This window comes from Patiria miniata, unplaced genomic scaffold, assembly GCF_015706575.1.
Source record: "Patiria miniata isolate m_02_andy unplaced genomic scaffold, ASM1570657v1 HiC_scaffold_7, whole genome shotgun sequence".
Classification (NCBI taxonomy): Eukaryota; Metazoa; Echinodermata; class Asteroidea; order Valvatida; family Asterinidae; genus Patiria; species Patiria miniata.
In genome coordinates, this window is record NW_024037074.1 from 13172070 (window position 1) to 13187602 (window position 15533).

The 15533-nt window shown below is 41.3% G+C and overlaps 2 protein-coding genes across 2 annotated transcripts in view; one reads left to right on the plus strand and one right to left on the minus strand.

The window, feature by feature from the left end:
* The window catches only part of LOC119744588 (tumor necrosis factor alpha-induced protein 3-like), a 58830-nt gene that overhangs the window by 14697 nt on the left and 28600 nt on the right, over window positions 1-15533 (minus strand). The gene's annotated exons all lie outside the window — the stretch shown is intronic.
* Window positions 2658-11364, plus strand: LOC119744590. Its single transcript, XM_038220596.1, has 2 exons — window positions 2658-3879; window positions 10013-11364. Exons 1-2 carry the CDS (start codon window positions 3475-3477, stop codon window positions 10439-10441), a joined length of 834 nt encoding a protein of 277 aa, XP_038076524.1. The 5' UTR covers window positions 2658-3474; the 3' UTR covers window positions 10442-11364.

The window sequence follows — 15533 nt, forward strand, 5'->3', positions numbered from 1 at the left end:
CACCCCTCGGGGGATGGGATTTGGAGAGAATAATGAACACCGAGGAAAGAGGTGTGAAAGAAATGCAATTTTCAATCGTATCTCGGTGGATGGATTTTGAAGATTATAGTTGAAATTTATATTGGCAGTGCTAAGATGTCTACAAATAATAACTGCCTGCGTAAAACATTTCATAAAATAAAGCAAACAGCATAAATATAGCTTTTTCGCAGTGGAGAAAACATAATACGATAACTCTCTAATTCAAACCCCTTAAAGTAAATATATACGATAATTGTGCACGCCGAGCTTAAGTTTTGTGTATTATTGATAGAAATGTCTGGAATACGCTGTTTTGAATATGGATGTTGAAATTATATTTTGTTTTCATTAATATTAAAAAAGGAGAGAGGGGGAGAAATGCGAGTAGGAACCACGATGTCTGTGTCACAATGACCGTGGGGAGCGTGAAATACACGGGGGAGAAAACGTGCCCCTTCCCCGGCCCAGTCACCGATGATGGTTGACCGGGAAGCCGTGGACTGTCCCGGATCGATGTGTCGCAATCGACGGGGAGACAAAGAGAATACACGGCGGGACTTTCCCTCTGCATGACCCCAATCAATGAATGACGGACTTGGGGGTTTCCGAGGTTTTGTTAGATAAGGTCTCCCACTGTGTTTGTTATTAGTTGTCCAATTAAATATATCATGCATTATTTTTTAGAACAGATAGTTGTGTAACTATGAATGAGATCATAAATAACCCCTCCTGGCCAGATGTTCATATTTTTTCAATGTTAACACAGACTTTTAATTTAAAAAAGCATGATATTTACAATTTGAATCTAAATTATACTAGAGAAGGTAAGTTGTAGTTGTGTATATTTTAATTTTAATTTTCAGTTAAAGGTGGTCAAAATAATAACATGTCATTCAGTTCTATATAATAACATAACTCAATGTTGTCTGTGCACGTTATCCCTAAAATCCTTTTAAAAAAAATCCTATTTGCGTTTGTCAATCACATTTTGTTAAAAATGGAAGCCAATAAAACTTCAAACGATATTTAGGGATGGTTGTTTGTCATAAGCACGAGGTTTACGTATTCATGTCTCTTTTCAATATTCGCTCACAGTTGAATCGTTTTACTCCAAGGTGTAACTTTACGCTCTTTGTTAAATTTAGCGGCGCAATGCTAATGAAGCTATGCCGTTAAAAGCACCCTGCTGCCTGGTCGGATTGGTAACACCGTCACGCCCAAAGTTGGTTTTGCGATCACAGCATCACCGTCTGATGTCATTGAGATTGAGCTGAGAAGCCTGCGCGGGGAATGCCAGAGATGAACTCTTCAACTCTCGGGAGCATTTTGATGCAATGGTCCCGTCAGCGGCTGCTCATTATTCTTGAGGGGGATTGAGACGATTTCTGAGGATTGTTAGGTTGTTCATCATCCTCATTCTCTCAGCGCAAAGGTGATGCGGAATGCTTATGAAAGTGCTAGGGGCAAGTTATTGGAGGAATATAAATGGCCTTTGCAGGCCTTTGAAAATAGAGTGGTCAAACACTGTCTTCGAATTCTTTTAAAAATAAGAAAAGTTGCAGTCGAAATAACCGACCACCTTCGATAGAACACAACACCCCCCGTGCAACCGCTGGTTAATGTTATGATACTAGTAAAATGGGGCCAAAACTAATAAATGGAATGTTAAATGTCCTTATTGTATCCCGAAGTTGCTTTAGAATGCAGGAGAAAGAATCTGTAGATTTCACAATGTTCTGGGAGGCATGCCCCCGGACCCCCTAGCAAGGCACTCATTCACTCAACCCCCATTCATATCCCCCGCCCCCGTTTCCTGAAAACTAGATCCGCTCCCGAAAAGAATTTTCGCCAATTTTTGTGTTGAGATATTATCTGAAGAGTCCACGATTAAAACTCGAGTATCCTGTGCTGGAATTTCCCTCGTACAAAACTCGCAGGCCCAGCCACAAGTTCGGACAAAAATACATTCTGCTCGTGGACTTCATTTAAAGTCGCGCATGCGCATTGGCTCACGTGTAAACTCGTCCCAAGGTAGACTGAGCACGCCTAAACGGCTTTCCGATACAGCTTTAGAGTCTAACTGTGCCCAGGTAATTACTGGCCGTTGATAGTTAGACGCCATGTTTATGTCCATGCCGGTAGTCCAGCAGGCCATGGATCTAGGAACAGGCCTAGCAGTGACTTATCAGAAAAGCTGAAAGATATAAGCAGACTGACTGATATTGATGACATCATTATTGCGAAGCGCTTCACTGACGGCTAAACTGAACAAATATTATGGGGGAATTTATTTGATAAAACGGCAAATGTTATATATGCACAGAACGCGGCGGTGAGATAAGTTGCTTGTTTAATGTGTCTGGCTGTCTGCTTGTAAATGTTTAAGAGAAAACCAATAAAACATTCGCCGTTTTGTTTTGCAAACTATATCGCACTCGAAATGTTGTTGATGTAAAGAAAACATACCCGCATAAATTCATTGGTTTAAACCCATCATTCTCAAGGATGCTGGGCACATTTTAATGAACCTAGTTTTTAGCACAAACGATTTCCGTATGTGGCTTGCGTGAGATATATCCCGGCATTTTTACTTTTTTCTCTGTCTGTGTTAATCTCACGCCTCATTAGCTCAATCAGCCCCAACAGTCTCCACTTCATTAAACGACCCAGAAGGCAAGATATAAAGTGAGCGTCAACTGAAGATGGACAGAATGACTGTCTCTTCACTGAGTGGGATGCGAACCCAGGACATATGACTTGAAAGCAAAGTAGCTGTATACACCCTACTCATTGTGAAACAAAATATCATCGATTTTTTTCAATACTCATGCATGATGCTCCTCATGGATTGCTATGGAGGAACCCGCCAAATCTTAAGCCAGAAGCTCCATGAAAAGCTACCAGAAAACCACTGAAGGACTGAAGGACTCAAAACAACTTGTTTGTAAAGCGATACCCAAAAGTAAGCGAGCTCCAACCGGGCTACCTCAAGCCACTAAGCCCACTCGCCGAGTAGCAAAACTTATAATATCCACGAGTCTGGAGCGAAATGCTGCACAGCACACAGCATTGCTTGTGCATGGGTTCAAAGGACGTACGGCGCTTTATTAGATTACAAATCCACCGCCACAGCGCTGTATAAAAACACTACAGTAGTCACCAGGAACCGAAAGGATTATGAACAAGATGACTTTGGTGAATAAAAAGAAAAACACTGCCACGGACATCCGGACAGGATAAAGGCAATAACACGGGAGATCATGGCGTCCAAGTAATAACCATGATCATGAGTGGATCACTGTGCCAGCCTTGCCAGCCACACTTCCTCTGAAAACAGGATTTGGCGCTTGAAACCTAACACTGTTTTACCTGGAGTGTGTGAAATAGATCTGCTGCTTTCAACCATGCTTGTGTTTGAAGCTGATTAGAACGCGGTTGTTTTCAGGCAAACTGATGTCACTGATGATGGGGGATTCTCTGCGCAGTTACGCCTCGCTTGGGCGACTGAACCTCAAAGTTCCGGAGTTTACGGACGGTTTGTCTCGGGAGGAAGAAACTCCTGTGATACAGCGCAAGTCCAGTGTCCGGTTTCTGGACCAGGTGACGACAATCAATGACGACGGTGAGACAGGTGACCAGACGACGGGAGGAGAGGTGACGCCTTTAAGAGACGAGGCGGCCAATCACAAATGCTCTTTCGTGGTGGGAGACTCTTACGGGTACAGAGGTATGGAGGGCGGGAAGAAGGCACCATCTCAGCGAGAACTGTCTGCGGATGTTGCCTCCTCCTTGAGGACAGACAGAAGAGATCGGGAGGCCAGAATGGAGCAAAACATCGAATGGATTAGGGATGAAATCGTAAGTAAAATTATCGTGATTTTATGTTCTGTTTTGCACATGATATTTTGTAGCCGAATCCTTTTGACATGTATACTTTTTATCAGGCATGTGAATCATGAGGTTATTGAGCCGTATTTTACTCGTTTTTTTGAGGTAAAAACGTTCACATTTGGAGATTTACACAATATACCAATTTATTCAATCAATAAAAATTACCGAACACCGACTATGGAACATAAAAATGTAGAAGAGTTAGCTACCTTGGAAATATTACAGTTTATTTTTCTTTTTCCAAAAAAAAAAAAAAAAATCCCCAGACATTTCCAGTTTTATCACAATTAGATCTTGTCAGATTTCTTCTTCAGAGCCTAACAGTTCTGACGTCACATTTTTAAAGCTACCGAAATTGTAATCACAAGATTTTATTGCATTAACTGGGTCATTGATTTCTTTTTCATATCTCGCCGAAAAAACAATATTTGTTGCACAATTTTCATTATTCACTGTCTAACTTGGAGAAAAACTCAATTACATGAAGGACTTGGACTTCGTGTATCAACACCATGAGCAGCGGAACAAACTATGATTGAAGTGATCAAATTCGCATTACTCAATGTTTGCGTTCGCAGCTTGCGCGGCAGTGTTACCTCAGCCGTGCTACGCGCTCTGAACTTGAACACAAAAGCTCTTTCCTTTTGATAATAAATAGGGTACTCCAATTTACAGAGATATCATTCTGACCTGGCTTCTGACCAACTCAAGGGGGGGGGGGTTAGGCTTTACTATCAGCTGACACTTCTAGATAAGTTTGTCAGACATAGGGGTAGAATCGTCCCAATCAGGCGCCTGTGTAACGCTACTATCTCGCAGATTGATTTCGAAATGAATGGCAGGTTGAACTCGTATTCTTTTCTTTATCGTGAGAAGTTTTACAAAATTTCTATCTGAGATGCGTTTTTATTCAAGCATAAAAAATAGGCCACGACATGTCAAGTACGTAGGTTTGGCAAACAGTTGGCGAAGTGCTGATATAGTTATCATTTTTCCTTTAGGTATTTTTGTTCGATGATTGAAATTTTCGGTTTGCAAATGATTTACTCGGCTGTGAAAAAGCTGGTCTAGATGACTACTCGGACACCCAATTAAAACAATCTGATTTGGAATTGATGTATTCTTCTATTTATAGGACTTTGATTTTCAAGATGGCCGCTTAGTAAATATAAAGGTTATTCAAGTCGTAGAGCAAGTGTTCATACTTGGTCGTATTTCACAATGGCTTGAAATTCGAAGATGAAAAGACTGACATTTATCATACTTGGGAACCTAACTATTCATCTTGGAGTTGATACTCTTTAATCTTACTGGATAAACGTTTCGCGCATTTTGTTGCGGTCTTCTTCAGAATATAGCGGCCCATTGCCAACGTATATTGGCACACGGTCATGGCAACGTGATACCTATCCCATTTAGGCCACTTGTTGCCACTTGGTCATCATTCTGGACACCTGTCCACTGTGGTCATTTGTGTACTGGTCACCTGCGGTCATTTGGCAGTAATGACCAGCCGGTTTAAAAATTAGCAGTATTAAATTTCCCCACCCCTTAACTCAATTTAAAGCAAATAAGAAAATCGCAGTTTACGATTACAATTCAGTGTAGTGTCAAGATTTCCATGCGTGAATAACAGACCTTGACTCAAATCTAATACAAATTTGCACAAATAGCTGCCTAGTAATTGGTTTTGGGCTTAAACGTGATACTGAATTCATTTCATTGACACCTTCTTGCAAAGCTTAGCACCACATCAATTTCATTGGCCAAATTTGCAGGTGGAATTCAGGGTAAAGAACGATATCAAAAGCAGGTTCGTCTACATACACAAAGAACTGACCTTTTCTCCCCCCAAAGAAGGTTACTTCGTTCCCTGTTTCTCTAAACCACGCTTTGGATGAGAAACACGCTTGTGAATATTAACTCCACCCGTATTATGCTATTTCGGTCGCCTCGCAATCCGTTTAGAATAAGTCTGGCCGCCAGTGCCTTAACCCCGACCCAACGCCTCAGGCAGGGATTTGCCAGCTTTTGCAGGGAGACGGTTTCCAGACGATGCAGGGGTGCGAAATCGCTTATTTTGAAAATGCGCACTGACACTTTAATCAGCAAGATACATTTACTGCAGAGTTTGAGGGATTGCAAATTGCCTGAGTAGGAGTAGCTTAGGCACTGACCCGATTTAAACACTCAAAATGTTTCACTGAAACTGTTTTGTATGGTGATTTCTCTGATTGTTAGGTGCGGTTATTGTCTATATTATACTGGTTCTCTTTACAACTTTGTTCTAGTTCCAGAGAGGAGCCAGCCCATAACTTGCTCTTTGCGCCTCACTGACTGACTCCCCGACAGACTCCCCGACTGACAGACTGACAGACTCCCCGACTAACTGACTGACTCCCCTACCGACTCAATGTCACTTGTGAATTAGACTTGCACAAGTATCACGTTTGCCCCCAAAATGACTTGCTGGTCACAGAGGGCCAGACTACAGTCATGTGTGTACTTATCTCACTGACTGGCTGAGCTGACTGAGCCACTGACTTAGGCCATGACAGAAACGGTCTTCCAGAGCTACGGCTACGTCTATTGTCAGCGCGTCCCCGCGTATTTTCAATGGGCGCAGACCTAGACCTAGCTCTAGACAGCTGATTCGGATGCAGCTTTACTGTCACGTGCATAAGCCTCCCCACTGCCCCCCAAATAAAACTACCTACAGCCTACAGTCAGTTAGCTCTGTACAATTACATGTATACCTACACCACTGACTGTCCGACTGAGTCACTGACTGACAATCACTTTGTGTGAATTAGACTTGCATAAGTCTTGCATTGGCCCTAAAATTCGACTGAGATGCCGACCATGGACCCTTACACCAAATTGGTCTGGTACCAAGTTTATATGCTTGCATAACCTTGTTCGACTCGGAGTTTGTTTGATAATATAAACACTTCATAGATATCACCGAATGAGTAGAAACTTTGAGCTCATTTTCAGTTAAAATGACAGACAGTTGAACAAACATCGCAATCCCCATGGACCATCAAACGAGTAATGATCTAAGTCACGTTCGTGCCATTAGTAAGTCCAAATTTGACTTCATCTCCACAAAGTTCTAGGGTAATGACAATTATCTGGAAGTGGAGAGCTACAACACTAAAATGGTTTTTATTTTGCTCAACTTCAGTTCAGATAACTAAGTATAACTCGGGCCCAATTTATGGTTCTACTTACCGTAATCGCAGAATCACCCGTGGCAACTCTAAATTGATCTTGATATTTATTAAACTCATTCGGATCCCATTAGCACAATTCAATTCAAACCGCTACCGGTTCGTCGTCGGAACATCAAGCAAAATACTTCCAAATGTTATCTTTCACATATCTATTCCTGTCCTGTCTCATCAGTATTCACTGTTTTCTTTGGAGTGACGGGAACATCTAATTTTCCCTGTCTTATAACATATAACATGACTAATTATCATGTACATTGTATCCCGGATATTTATCTGTTCTCGTTTTCCTTATATTAAAATGAGGAAATTGCATTTTCTGTTCTTCATAAACGGTTGGTTTAGTCATCCAAATTCCACAAACAAATAACGAAACTAGACCGACTGACATTAAGTCCGGTCAAGTTTTCGTATTTTTTTTCCGAATCAGGAAACATGTATTTAAAGTACCAATGACATGAATTTTACTTGGGAACATATTCTGTGCAAGTTTCTACTCTTCATTCTAAATGTATGAGAACTACTTGACACCCCTTTTTGATTAATCTTATTGAAAAGTGCATTTCTTTAAACACTTAAAATTGTCCATGCTTTTCTGGACAAATGAGGGCGCTGTTGCTGTGATGTCATTTCAGGAAGACACTGTTCAGTTGCGGGGTTTTCTGTTCAAATTGTGAACCGCAAAATTTGCTCATAGAAAACATTTTGTGAGAAAAGTTTGCTCATTGGCTTACTGCCATGTACTGAAACAACAACAAATCACCAAAAAACTTACGACGGAAAAATGTCCAAAATTCTTGCAAAAAGCTGTAACATTGAGTTTTCTGCCTGAAATGAAATCACACTTTTGCTCATGAATATCCAAATTTTCATTGGCATAAAAAAACAAAAAGGCACTAAAATGCCATTAAAGTGGCCAAATGAAAATTGAAAATAAGGTAAAATTTGACACAAAGGTGCACTTACAATGACTGCATTAAAAAAAAAAATATTACACGGGCCCTTTAAATTTCACTGACCGAATGATAATAATATTAGGCCTATGTTTGCAACGAATGTTTAAACATGTTTAAAACAAACCGTGTCTCAATTGGGTAAACTTACAATTATGGGTAAAGAAACAAAATAAATAGGCCTTACATAAATCAATTAAACAGAAATAAAGAGTCCCCTTGAAGCTAATTTCTATAGTCTATTCATGCACAAGACAATTTGCATGCCCCAACATGCAGCGGAATATTTCGAGCCCTGCGGCTTGTGTATAATTCGCGCAATGTTTCTCAACGTCTCCGTCACGGCAAACCGAATTACAAACACTCACTTCAGAGCACGTACAGCCCCGAAGCCAAAAGAAAAAAAGGCAAAGGTTGTAGTCAATGCAAACAAAATTTTAAAAAAATATTGTATTAACCTCCCTTTTTGTTTCCAAATAAAGAGAAGATAAATATCATGTACGTTTCGTTAAAACAACATAGCAAATGGGAACAATTATTCAAAAATGTTTGTAAAATGCTTTATATCATGTAATTTAGCAGGAAATGTATTTGCGGAAAAAATCAAGTTGCGGAACATATGGATTACAAATAATTTTTGAGATTTCAAATTAAAATGATTCACTTCCCATCAGTTTTCGTACTCTATCACAACGATAGCTAAACCATCCGAATGAATGCGGCCGTGCATGCCATTTCTTGGAAAGGAAATTTGCCAATGTCACTAAGACGATGACTGCACGCATGCGTGACACGATGCACGAAATTAAAAATGAGGGTCATGTGTCTTGAAGAAATGTAGACGGCGTACGAATTACGACAATGTTGATGCCAATTTGGCACAATATAGTGAGCCATATGCCAAATATTGACAAGGACATTATTGAAAATGTCATGATAGGCCTATATGACAATGTAATGACGAAGTTGACCACTACAAAAATGATATGACGACATTGACGGATATGATGACAATTGACAACGACGCAGACCATAATGACGACGGCAACGGTGCCAAAAAATGACAACGGACGATAATGACGAAGTTGACAATGGCCATTAAAGGGACCAAGTTGGTGACTAAAAATGACAACGACGATATGCAGTTCAGGTCAATATTATGCTGACAATCAATTGAACACATCAAATTAAATCGTTTGATGAATGAACATAAAACATTACTTCATGTGCGGTTGCTTTTCTTGATTAATTAATGAAACAGTTGGTACGATGTGCTTTCGCCATCTGTCACTGAAACCACACAAGTAACCACACATGAAACCACACGAGAGCCATAGGGATAATGTTGTTCACTTAAGACTCAATGTGGGTCTGTCAAATCCATGCAGTTTAGGAGAGTATAGACGTTTCTCAAGGCGAGAGGGATTTCACACAGTGACAAGTTAAGCGTGGGCGCTAGATGCCTGTCTGGGTATAATAATTACAGGCGCGGCGCAGAGATTTGACTGAGATGTGAACTTTTTTTAATAGAAAAGACCTGCCAAATATCGGTTTCAGTTCTTCTATTGGAGAATGATCCAGGACACATATTTGAAATGCCTGAAGGACTGAGTTGCTACTAGAAATAAGCTGGACAAGTACGCAGGACGCAGGTTTAAAAATCTTTCACACAGTTTCAAAGATTGTCATTGAAATCATGAAAAATAAATTAATTAGGTATACTTCCAGTTATGATCTTTTCAGCATGACTGTAGTCTGCAGCATAGACCTTAATATGCCAAGCATAATAGACCTTAATACTGACATAAAGTTGATGTAACACTCGTTTTAAGCTTACTGATAGTCTTTCGAAATGTCCAAGTTTGTTTCACTTCGTAACTGACAGATTAAATCTTTGACATTTCACCCCAACAGGCCAAGTTGAAGCAACAAGACCAGTCCCTGATGCGCCAATTCCTCCAGCTCCGCTCCGTCATCTACCAGCTCAAGGGCACCGTGACCACGGGCCAGCGCCCCGTGGCCAAACTGCCTCGCATCGCCGCCTCCGTGGAGTCTTTCTCTCGCTACGAGTCCAACGCCGAGGGCTTGGATTCCACCGTGAATAACGACATGTTCCTGGCCTACGAAGACGGGGACGACCTGTGCGAGCTGGACGATCAGATGGCCTTGATGGAGGACCCGTATCTACCGGAGTTCCGAGGCAGGACTGTGTCGCTCTTGAACCCGGGAAATCTGCCCAGGACCAGGGTGGACAGTGGGGGGTTCGGATACCTGAAATCACGGACTATGTCGTTCTCGGTTGGGACTTCGGCGCGGGAGTTGGACCGGGCCATTGTGGAGTGAGGCTCCTGCTGGTTCCATGCGGCGAGGAGAATGGGAGAGCATCCTAAATCGTGACCAGCAGATAGCCAACCAATAGATCAATAAATGACCTATGCATGATGTTGAATGTTTATCATACATACTGTTGCCAGCAGAAGAAAGAATGCCCGTTCATACATTTTGATCAAATTCCTAAAATTGGGACAGGTAGGCCTACTGCCATTGCAACATTGTTTAGGATCACTACAAGAACTCTTTAAGAGCAAAGTTAAGACCTTTTTAAAATCGATTTCTAACCTTGGTCATGAGACGCACATCGTGGCATAATTCTGGACGATTTCCTCGACACACTGCCTTGACTATGATTTGACGTCACAATGACGTCAAATGGACTAGGGTCTATATGAAAACTAAAGCAGTCAGACACGGAAGGTTAATCGACTGGGAAAAAATACACAAATTAAAACTAATTATCTGAACTAGTTTCTTTGATCCTTCCACAATTAGGTCTAACTGTCGAGGAGCAATTCTTCTCAGGCCATTCGGAGATCAGGGTTGTGTGTAGTATACTGCAGTTCATCATATGCATGATGTAAAGTATAGTGATGCTGTCTGTTATCGAAATAAAAATAATATAATTTTAACAGAATTAAAACAGTCAACTTTTGTGGAAATTGAAAAAAAAAACAGATCTGAAGGGACCTAACGGAGAGAATTGTGTGCTGATTTGTGCATGAAAATTGTATTCCAACGGCTATGCAAATGACCACGCCCATGCACCTGTTTATTATTGTCACCTAGCTGAACACTTAAATGCTTACTCAAACTCTTTGAGACTTTGAACTTTTTTTTGCAGAAAGTGATCTGTAAAGTTATAATAACTGTAAAGATTATAGAGACTCTAACTTCTATTAAAAAATATACAATATTAAATCTGTTTATGATTTCTGCTGTTCAGTACTGTTTATTTGAAAGGGGGGAAAAGGCAACAAAACGCGTGTTTGCCTCAAAAGCTTTAGCGCACCTTTTCTATGAGATTGATGTGCTGTTCAGAAAAGAGTAAAATTGACTGATGGAATATAAATCTCCTTCAGAGTGAAGAGTGTTGTTAAGCCGAGAGATAGCCAACCTCTTTTTAGCGAAATGATTGATGAGTTTCTAATCAGACACCAAATATGACCCGTCCGGACCGAGTCAATGTTATCAGCCGCGTCGGCAAGTGTCAAATACTCGGGGTGAATAGAGAAGGAAACACGGTCACTTAACACTCTACAACAGGTGTAAGGACCAGAGTAGTGTGTGTTTCGTGCTGAAGTTGTATCCGTGATGAATTTGTCTGCACCCAAGTGCGCATGCACGGTCGTCAAACTTTAAATTCCGTGCATGCAAAGTAAAGGAAGCATTATATCACGCACAACCGATATTAAATCATTCTTACAATTATTTTTTTTTAAAGAATACTGGTAATCAAGTAAAACTCAGTGTCAGGCGTCGCACGCTAGATCCGTCGAGACCAAATAAAACACTTTGTGGTTTGGCATCAAAATGAAGTTAACCTCGAACGAAACCAAGCCGTCCTTTTAAACTAGCGCCCTCTGTCAAGAACCTATGAGCAAAACGCTCATTATTGTGACGTCCGCCCTCTATGGTCGGTTGCGAATGGACGTTACGGGATCAGTTTCTTTGGCCTTAATCGTCGATGCGTTGATAATGGTATGAATCTTTTAAGGCAACGTTACCATGGTAATTTAAGAGACCAGTCCCTGATGCGGGATCAGTTTCTTTGGCCTTAATCGTCGATGCGTTGATAATGGTATGAAGCTTTTATTTAAGGCAACGTTACCATGGTAATGTAAGAGACCAGTCCCTGATGCGCCAGTTCCTCCAGCTCCGCTCGGGCATTCAATGATGATACAATGTGCGGCCCAGAAATCATTCCCTTATAATTAGAAGGTGGCTAGTCAGGAGACAGGAGGAGCGGCAGCATCATCTCTTTCATTCTTTTCAAAACTGTCAACACGGTCACCTGCAAAATTCTGGAAACTGAGGACTACCTCATCTCTTGAAGACATCGAGACCTGTGGTGGAAGACTTCATACTTCATAAAAAGAATGGGAACCATCAGAGCTCTGTGCTTCATCATCGTGTTTGCGTTGTTAGCTGTTCGCTATCAAGCAGCTCCTCCCCAAGACACTGACGATGGCAGCATCATCAAGACCCGTCAGCTGCACCTGTACGCCTTCAAGCACCGAGCCTTGCTCCAACGCAACCTGGCCAACAAGACGGGGTGTGGTTACGCCGAGTGCGCCCAGGCGTGTCTGTGGGACGCGCGCTGCGGCTCCTTCAACTTCTTCGCGGAGAATCTGACGTGCGTGCTGAGCGAAGCGGTGGATGGTCTGCACATCAGCCAGCTTAGCGAGATGGAGGAGTCGACGTTCTACGGAGAAGCGAGTCTGGAATAATGTCAAAGTCAATTCTGATATAGGCCTTGTACAGGCGTCTATGAATTCTTGGCAAATGCTTCAGAGCACAATGTAACGAATGGGACAACTTTTCCATGATTTTTCGACATTTAATTTTCTGGTTCATAATTTGAATAATGAACCTTTATCTTTTGTTGAATTCTTTGATGGTTTACTTCACATACTTGATTGTCGCCAAAAGATGGAGAAAAAAATGAATCCTAATATTATACTTCTTAATCGAATAGGCCATACAGTCCTACGACAAAGGAGGATCTGAAACACTAAGCACTCGACGTAGGGTGCACCCAATGCATTCTATTACAGGCATGACCTATGGAACAGAAACAAGTTCTACGACTAGAGAGCTAAATCATATTAGCTGATCACGATACAGCAGCCAATGGAAATGATCTAGGACAATGCTGCACTTACATTACGAGGTAAAGTCAACCACAAGGAAAGCATTAAACATCACATAAAACAAAAAGCATGAACAAATGTCACTCAATGTGCTCAGATGGTATTTTGGAATGTTTCATTGGCCCAATGAGCAGGGGTAATAACGATGTAGCGCCTTGAGTCCAAGGGCGGATCCAGAACACATTTTTTTTTTGGGAGGCCAAAAAAACATTTTGGTCCCCAAAAAGTGTGTCCTAAAAAATTACGGCTAAATTGCGTGGCCCGCTTAAGGGCCCCGAAATTTTTTTGGATTCTAGATGCTCTGTGGTGCGATCTGAGGCAATTTTTGACCACTTTAACCAATGTTTCTTTGAGGAAAAGATGGTGGTGTACTCATTGCTTGCCTTTATTGCGAAGTCACTAAAAAAAAATTGATTCGTTTTTTTTTTGGGGGGGGGGGGGCATGGCCCCCTTCCCCCCCCCCCACCGGATCCGCCCTTGCTTGAGTCCTGGTGGATACATGCGCTTATAAATACCCACTATTATTATTATTTCATTAAAAGGCACTATGTAAAGACGTAATTCAACCAGCAATTAAAATATAGCACAATAAATATATCATGATAGGGACTGTCGGCCACTTTACTGCCACTTAACTTACATATTTAACAACCATGCATATTGTTATAACCACACATGATAAATATTCAGGCACGCATGCATGATACAGTGGCGCACCCGGGGGGGGGGCGGCCTCGGGGGGCTTGAGCCCCCCCCCCCCAAGTGGTTGTCAATTTTTAATTTGTTTTGGGGATTTTTTTTTTGGTGATACGAATGTGGCCTGTTTTCGAGTAGTATAATAGGGGTGTAAGTGGCGACACCAACGTCAAAATAGGCCGCCCTTAAAAAAAAAACCTTTTTTTTTTCTGCGGCCAAAAATTTTGGGCAAAATTTTGTGAAAAAAAAAAAAATCAACTTGTTAAAAATTTGTAAAAAACAAATTTTTTGAGTCCCCCCCCAAAAAAATGATAGAAGCATAGAGCCCCACGATAGAGGTTAACAGGAAATTCGGAACAGTGCACGTCGAGAAACATGGCCCCCTTTGCCCCCCCCCCGGATCCGCCCTTGCTTGAGTCCTGGTGGATACGTGCGCTTTATAAATACCCACTATTATTATTATTATTTCATTAAAAGGCACTATGTAAAGACGTACTTCAACCAGCAATTAAAATATAGCACAATGAATATATCATGACTGTCGGCCACTTTACTGCCACTTAACTGAAATATTTAACAACCATGCATTTTTTTATAACCACACACGATAAAAAATCAGGCACGCATGCATGTTACAGTGGCGCACCCGGGGGGAGGGGGACCTCGGGGGGGGGGGGGCTTGAGCCCCCCCCCCCCTCAGTGGTTGTCAATTTATTTATTGTTTTGGGTATTTTTTTTTAGTCCCACGGTTTGGCCTTGGTGATACGAATGTGGCCTGTTTTCGAGTAGTATAATAGGGGTGTAAGTGGCGCCACCAACGTCAAAATAGGCCGCCCCTAAAAAAAACAACCAATTTTTTTTCTGCGGCCAAAAATTTTGGGCAAAGTTTTTTTGCAAAAAAAAAATTCAACTTTTAACAAATTTGTAAAAAACAAACTTTTGGATTCCCCCCCCCCCAAAAAAAAAACAAATCCTGGGTGTGCCATTGGCATGATAGAAACATAGAGCCCCACGATAGAGGTTAACAGGAAATTTCGTTAAAAGGCACTATGTAAAGACGTACTTCAACCAGCAATTAAAATATAGCACAATGAATATATCATGACTGTCGGCCTTTTTACTGCCACTTAACTGAAATATTTAACAACCATGCATTTTTTTATAACCAGTGGTTGTCAATTTATTTATTGTTTTGGGTATTATTTTTTTAGTCCCACGGTTTGGCCTTGGTGATACGAATGTGGCCTGTTTTCGAGTAGTATAATAGGGGTGTAAGTGGCGCCACCAACGTGAAAATAGGCCGCCCCTCAAAAAAAAACACCCCATTTTTTTTCTGCGGCCAAAAATTTTGGGCAACATTTTTTTGCCAAAAAAAAAAAATCAACTTTTAACAAATTTGTAAAAAAACATTTTTTTTCTTCAGTCCTCCCCCCAAAAAAACAAATCCTAGGTGCGCCATTGGCATGATAGAAGCATAGAGCCCCACGATAGATGTTAACAGGAAATTCGGAACAGTGCGCGTCGAGAAACAA

Coding starts and splice junctions, on each gene's coding strand:
- LOC119744590 (XM_038220596.1), top strand. CDS start 3,475: ATGTCACTGATGATGGGGGATTCTCTGCGCAGTTACGCCTCGCTTGGG. Junction 3,880..10,012: donor AATGGATTAGGGATGAAATC/GTAAGTAAAATT, acceptor TCACCCCAACAG/GCCAAGTTGAAGCAACAAGA.